This window comes from Rhinopithecus bieti, unplaced genomic scaffold (assembly GCF_001698545.2).
Source record: "Rhinopithecus bieti isolate Rb0 unplaced genomic scaffold, ASM169854v2 scaffold_26424, whole genome shotgun sequence".
In the NCBI taxonomy this organism is placed as follows: domain Eukaryota; kingdom Metazoa; phylum Chordata; class Mammalia; order Primates; family Cercopithecidae; genus Rhinopithecus; species Rhinopithecus bieti.
In genome coordinates, this window is record NW_016811744.1 from 715,503 (window position 1) to 722,711 (window position 7,209).

At 56.1% G+C, this 7,209-nt stretch overlaps 1 protein-coding gene across 2 annotated transcripts in view; it reads right to left on the reverse strand.

Moving 5' to 3' along the window:
* Window positions 1–7,209, reverse strand: part of GCK (glucokinase) — a 47,981-nt gene that overhangs the window by 2,353 nt on the left and 38,419 nt on the right. For both annotated transcript variants that reach the window (XM_017894943.1, XM_017894942.1), the window contains 6 exons: window positions 5,960–6,114; window positions 4,650–4,769; window positions 3,661–3,756; window positions 3,452–3,551; window positions 1,362–1,545; window positions 179–334 (listed from right to left, as the gene is read on the reverse strand). In XM_017894943.1, the coding sequence (XP_017750432.1) occupies window positions 179–334; window positions 1,362–1,545; window positions 3,452–3,551; window positions 3,661–3,756; window positions 4,650–4,769; window positions 5,960–6,114 (811 nt within the window). The remainder of the gene's footprint in view (window positions 1–178; window positions 335–1,361; window positions 1,546–3,451; window positions 3,552–3,660; window positions 3,757–4,649; window positions 4,770–5,959; window positions 6,115–7,209) is intronic.

Here is a 7,209-nt window from a genome sequence, read left to right on the forward strand (position 1 = left end):
CCGCCCCCTGTGCCCCGCCCCAGGCCCCGCCCACGCCCGGAATCCCGCCCCAGGCCCTAGTTTCCTGTCCCTGCGCCACCGGCCTGGGACTTGGCGTCTCCCTGAGACCAAGTCTGCAGTGCCCGGACTGGACGTCCCCAGCCCCTGCCCTTTGCACCTGCCCTTCTCCTCCGCACACCTCTCCACCTGCGACACGAAGCGCGTCTCGAAGGCTCCGCGTGTGCGCAGCTGCTCGGAGGCCTCCCCGTGGAAGAGCAGGTTTTCGTCCACGAGCCTGAGCAGCACAAGCCGCACCAGCTCGCCCATGTACTTGCCACCTATGAGCTTCTCATACCTGGACACAGGGCAGTTCCATTACATCAGCAGGCACGAGGGAGGGCCCCTCGTGCAGGTGGAAGCCGGGAACCGCCCCACTTTTCCCCGTTGAGGTCACGAGGCGGCCACGTGGGGCACTGTGATTCCCCACTCCCCCATCCGGTTCCTGTCTTTCCCTCGTTAATGAGCCAGAGTTTAGAAACGTCAGAGATTAGGAACGTGCACGTCCAACTCAATCACGGGAGCAAGTTTGGCCTGCCCCTGGGCCCACTGCAGTGAAGGGACAGACAGATAGTTCAAAGACCCCATCCAGTCCCTCCGAAACCTTCCTTGCAGGGGGCCCTGCGCCGAGCACGGGACCTAGAGCTTCAGTCCTTTAGCTGCATCCGGAGCTGCTGTTCATCGGCCATTTATGGTTGGGGAAACTAAGGCTTGGAGGGTTAGTGCCCAGTCGGAGGCACGCACCATGCTGCTGGCACTTTCTTGCTTAATCTATGACCTTCCGTATTTAATTTAAATAAATGGAATACTACTGACCTATAATAATAGAGGCCTGCGAGCGGCAGAGAGGACGCTAATAAAATAATTAGCATAGGCCTGGCGCAGTAGGTGGTTAACAAGTGATAGCCATGATTAATGATGAGCTCTCTCTGGGTTGGTTTCCAAGCTGTGACTGCCAACCCGCAGCATTCCACAAAAGACTAATATTCTTTCTGCGAATGTGGCCAAATACATACTTTGGGGAATGTTGGGTTAAACCCAGAAACCTTACTGGGGGCGTCTCAGAGCCTCCTCTACATGCAGGATCACCTGTCAGAAGGAGAGAGGTCTGGGCTTATCAAATCACAACTGGGACTAACCCTTCATCTCTCACAGGGGCAGGTCATGACTGAGCAGAAGGGATGGAGCTTATGAAAGGATTGTCAGTTTGCTTTTCCCCAGAGTTGTTTAAAAACAAGCCCATTATCGGCAGTGGCCCGGCTCCCATCTGCAGCTGCACCAGAGCGGCCCAGGGCCTGGGCTGTGGGGGAGGGGGGCATCCTTACAGCTGCTGACCGGGGTTTGCAGAGCTCTCGTCCACCAGGCGGTCATACTCCAGCAGGAACTCGTCCAGCTCGCCCGAGTCCCCGAAGGCGCCCCATTCGGTGTTGACGCACATGCGGCCCTCGTCCCCCTCCACCAGCTCCACATTCTGCATCTCCTCCATGTAGCAGGCATTGCAGCCAGTGCCTGGGATGGAGGTCCGGGGGGACTGTCAGCAAGAGCTGCACTGCCGTGGAGTACGGCCTGGTTCCTGCCCACAGGAGCCCTGCCTCTCCCACTCCCCCATGCCTGTCTCTGCTTTGCCTGGAACGATGGAAAGGCGGGTCTCCCTGGGGCTGGAAGACCTGGGTTGCTTCAGTGGCTAGGGACAGCTTTCTGGACTGTCCTCTTTCCTAACAGGCAACAATAACACCTTCCCTGCCTGTTACCTAGGTGGTTGAGAGGATTGAGAGAAACAGTGTGTATCAAAGAAATGGTTGTGGCACATTATCATTTTATTTTGTCTATGCACCACCCTTGTTTTCTGGCACTGCCCATGCACATATTTGAGCTTCTCTGTCATGAGCCATGTTTGCATGGCAACCCAAAGTAAGGTATGGTGTGGGCCCTTGGGAGCAGCCCAGACGCTCCTGTAGACAAGACCGGATGTGGAATTTTGTAATTTGCTGGCTCCTGTGCAGAGTGACAACATGGAGTCTTTTGTTCACAAGTTATTAATAGTTTCAAACTGGTGACAGCAGAGCCTCAAGCTAGCATGACTGTGTGGGCTGCACACCCCTAAAGCTGTCAGGGACAGCAACTCAAATGTTGGTCCGTCGAGCTGCCACATAAGAATCAGGGCTCATTGATGCCTAGCCTTCCAGTTTTTATTTATTTATTTATTTATTTATTTATTTATTTATTTATTTATTTGGAGCCGGAGTTTCACTCACTCCATCGCCCAGGCTGGAGTGTGGTGGCGTGATCTTGGCTCGCTGCAACCTCTGCCTCCAGGGTTCAAGCAATTCTCCTGCCTCAGTCTCCTGAGTACTTGGGATTACAGGCATGTGCCATCACACCCAGCTAATTTTGGTCTTCAACTCCTGACCTCAAGTGACCCGCCTACTTTAGCCTCCCAAAGTGTTGGGATTACCAGCGTGAGCTACCTTGCCTGGCTGCCTTCTAGTTTTTTATGAACAAACAGAAATCCAGACTTTGATGTGAATTCTCCTAATTTTCAGATCTTGGTAATTGTTATAAGCATGTTTTTGAACACTGAGCAGAGTCAAGAGTGTATGTGGGGCAGATGTGAGCCATGGGTCACTCCTTGCCACCTCTGCCCCAGGAGGGGTTATGCCTGGGCTGAGCAGCTGCAGCTTGGGTTGGTGGGAATTCATATGGAAGTGTCTTGGGGAGCCCCAGGCAGCTCCGGAGGAGAGGGTGGAAAGGGCTGGGGGGATCACAGCAGGGATGGCTGGGGCTCACATTTAGATGCTGGATTTAAAGACAATGTTCCTTCTGAAAGGTGAGAATGGTAGAGAATTATAGAACCACACGCCCATGTGCACAGCAGATACCTGATCTGATTGGATTGCTCCTCAGTGAAGGCTCGTTATAATGACCTCCGGAACTTCTGAGAAACATCTGAGTTGGTGTGGAAGACCCCTCTGCTGGGAGGGGCGGGCTGCTGCTCCCTTTCCTGGTACCTGCCTTCACTTTGGGTGGGGGCAGGGGCAGGGACAGGCCCATGGAAAGACCATTCGGGTAAGAATGGCACCACTTTTGCTTATCCTCTTCCACTTGGACAAATCTGTCCAGTTGGTCAATTTACCAGATAAAGTGTTTTAATTATAATCCTGATGGGCAAGGTGGATGTGCAGCTGGCATACCATCTGATGCAGGAATGTGGCATCACGGTGTTGAAATGCTTCCTGCTGTACACGGTGCTTCCATTTTGATACCCCAAGACCACCCAGGCTCCAGCGCCAGGCTCTGCTCTGACGTCACCGGTTGTTAAGTACTTTGGTCCTCACCCCACAGGGCCCCGTAAAGCCTGTTGTACACAGGGGCGACTCAGCAGTCTGGAAGGGGCAGGGGTGCAAGGAGCCCTTACCCACAATCATGCCGACCTCGCACTGATGGTCTTCGTAGTAGCAGGAGATCATCGTGGCCACCGTGTCATTCACCATTGCCACCACATCCATTTCGAAGTCCTGCCAAGAAGCACAGAGGCTGCAGTGCTGGGAGCCAAGGAGAAAGGCAGGCAGTGCTGGGGTGGGTGGCCCAGGGCAGCCCCCCCGGCAGGCACAGGTGCCCCCTCACCCCTCTCCGTTTGATGGCGTCTCGCAGAAGCCCCACGACATTGTTCCCTTCTGCTCCTGAGGCCTTGAAGCCCTTGGTCCAGTTGAGAAGGATGCCCTGTGGGGAGAGGGAGGCCTCATGGCTGCTTGACATATGTTGGAGGCAGGGTGCTAGGGCCTGTCACTACCTCCTGCCTAGGGCCACAAGCATATGCACCCTACTTTACAGCTGAGGAAACAGGCTCAGAGCAGCCCCATAGCTTTGAGAGGTGTTGGGAACGATTCTGCTTGAATATCTCATATTTCGGCAGGGCTGAGTCCCAGCCCATTTAAGAATGTTGTACTGCACAGCTCTGAGACGTCATCCCAGAGTCAAGGCAGGGCCTGCAGGAAGCAGCTCGGTGTAAAATCAGGATTTCCTTCCTGCAAGGCACCCCACTGCATGCACAGGTGCCACCTGTCCCTCTTTGTGTCTCTGTAGGGACTGGGGCTGGGAAAACCACATGAGATGTTGCTCTGGCTGCTGCTTCTGCTGTGAGTGAGGAACTGGCTTTCTCCCTGACCCAAAGGTCTCATGTTTTATGTGTGTGCATAGATGACTGTGTGTGTGTGCATGCACAGATGTAACTGGCAGGCCACCTTGCTAGCTTGCAGGGAGGGTAGAATCTCAGTTCCCTCACATTTCTGACTCAGCTAGAGGCAGTGTGACATGACCGTGGCCTGCAGGTGACCCGGAGCCCGGCTGCCTGAGTTTGAGCCCCACTCCACTGCCAGCTGCTCTTTCCACTGGAGTGGGGTGATCACAGCTGGTGCCTCACAGGGTGCAGAGCCAGAATTAGCTAATGTGATGCTGCTTTTCCACAGCATTAGAGGTGGCAGGTGACATGGCCACAATTTGAATCCAGATCTCCCTTCTGAGCACAGGGTATTGGGGGCTGCATTTGAAGGCAGAGTTCCTCTGGGGCGCCTATACCTCCCCTCATCTGCCTTCTGTCCCTCCACCTGGCCCACCTTATCGATGTCTTCATGCCTCACAGGAAAGGAGAAGGTGAAGCCCAGGGGCAGCTTCTTGTGCTTCATCTGATGCTTGTCCAGGAAGTCGGAGATGCACTCGGAGATGTAGTCGAAGAGCTGGAAGATGCATGCCACAGTCACCATCTGGCATGGGGGGGTGTGCCAGCCTGCAGCCCTCCCCAGGGCCTCATGCCAAGCTATTCCTCAGGGAACACTGCACCTCCTGGCCACTGCATGCCAGGCCTGTCCGCAGTTTCCCTCTCCTCTTCCGCTGCTGCTCATTGGGCTCAGGCCCTAAGCCTCCCCCATGCCAGAGACCTGCTGACAGTGGCCCCCGGGACAGGGCAACACAGGGCAGGCTGGTCCCCGGCCTGGCTGTGCTCTGTCAGCCTAGCCCTCCCAGCTGAACCTTGTAAAGTCCAGTCTCAGGCCTGGCCAGCTGTTCCTGAGGCTCCAGATGGAGGCACATCCTTGATTTCTGTCTCCAGCACCTGGAGTCTCCTTTCCTACTTCCAGGTGTCCTGGCCACCCATCCTTGCCGAAGGCCAGCCCTGACTCCCCTCACTCGGGCCTCTCCACGGAATTGGGTACTGCTGAATGCTCTGCTGACTGACCAGGCTCCTCACTGGCTGCTGGGGCCAGGAAAGTCCCCACATCATCCCCACTGCCTTGATTCACGCCCAGCCCATAGACAGATTAGCAAGCCACAGGGGTGTGAGGACGGGCAACCACGGGCAGCCTCCTGCCTCGGAGCCCTGCCTCTCCAGGAACTGGCCTTGGCCACGTGCTTGGCTGCAGCTGGGGCTCTGGCCTTGCCCAGCTTCCCCTAGGCCTCATTCTGCTTCTGTGTCCCCTGCACCCCAGTCCTCCCCATGGTCAGGGGTCTTTGCTGCCTGGGTCGACATTGTGATTGCTGTCACCCCACTTTCTGTGCATGCTGGTGGAGGGCGAGGGGTGGCCCTTGGAGAGGTGGGGAGTGCATTGGCTGCCGGGTCACATTTCTGTTCTTACACATTGGCTTTTCCTCTGGTAAACTGGACAAAGTGTGACTGGCTGGGGCTCCTCTTGCCACTAACCCCTCCTCAGCCCGTTCCCCCCTCAATGCTGGTCAGATGGTGACTGTGGGACTTGGGGACATGTTGGCCAGTCCTGTTCACCCAGACCTCCAGCTGCCTCTGAGGCTGGGTGGTCCTCCAGCCCCCGCTCTCCCCACCCCTGGTGGATGGGTGGGACCTCCTGTCAGGACTAGCTGGGCCCTGAGATCCTGCATGGCCTTGGCCCCCTGCCCTGGCCCCTGTGCTGCTCACCATCTCAGCAGTGCCGGTCATGGCGTCCTCGGGGATGGAGTACATCTGGTGTTTGGTCTTCACGCTCCACTGCCCCTCCTCACCTTCTCCCACCTTCACCAGCATCACCCTGAAGTTGGTGCCACCCAGGTCCAGGGAGAGGAAGTCCCCGACTTCTACAGGCACAGAGAGAAGTATGTCAGCCTCAGGGGCACCCACAGGCTGGCCTTGGGCTGGGTGGGCCCCGGGTGACTAGCCCAGATATTACAGAGAGGAGGAGGGAAGGCACAAGGGGACCAAGGGAACTGGACAAGGGGCCACCAGACACCTGGGGACACCAGCGTCAACTGTGGAGGGGTCAAAGGTCAGCTGGGGAAAAGTCGATGGGAAACTCCTGCCCTAGACAGAGTCACCGAGAGCCCAGGGACCAACTGAGGACCTAGTGCAATAGCCAGTGCAGAGCCGGGCTGGGCGTTCCCTAAGTGCCCATGGGGAGCAGTGAGGTTTTTATTTTTTTTCTGAGACAGAGTCTCGCTCTGTCGCCCAGGCTGGAGTGTAGCGGTGCGATCTTGGCTCACTGCAAGCTCCGCCTCCCAGGTTCACGCCATTCTCCTGCCTCAGCCTCCTGAGTAGCTGGGACTACAGGCGCCTGCCACCACGCCTGGCTAATTTTTTTTTTGTATTTTTAGTAGAGACGGGGTTTCACTGCGTTAGCCAGGATGGTCTCTACCTCCTGACCTTGTGATCTGCCCACCTCAGCCTCCCAAAGTGCTGGGATTACAGGCGTGAGCCACTGTGCCGGCTTTTTTTTTTTTTTTTTTTTTTGAGATGGAGTCTCACTCTGTCACCCAGGCTGGAGTGCAGTGACGTGATTTTGGCTCACTGCAACCTCGGCCTCCCGGGTTCAAGCAATTCTCGTGCCTCAGCCTCCTGAGTAGCTGGGACTACAGACATGCACCACCATGCCTGTATAATTTTTGTATGTTTAGTAGAGACGGGATTTCACCATGTTGGGCAGGCTGGTCTCAAACTCCTGACCTCGTGATCCGCCTGCCTCAGCCTCCAAAGTGTTGAAATTACAGGGGTGAGCCACTGCACTTGGCCAGGAGTGAGATTTAAAAAGTCAGTTTTCCTGAGGTTTGCCAGCTCCAGGGTGAGCGTGAGTGCCCCAGGGCCGGACCAGAGGCGCCAAGGGTGAGAACTGGCCTCACAATTCGAGGACTTCATTGCTCCCCAGGAGATTTTGTCTTGGACTGGCTGTGAGTCTGGGA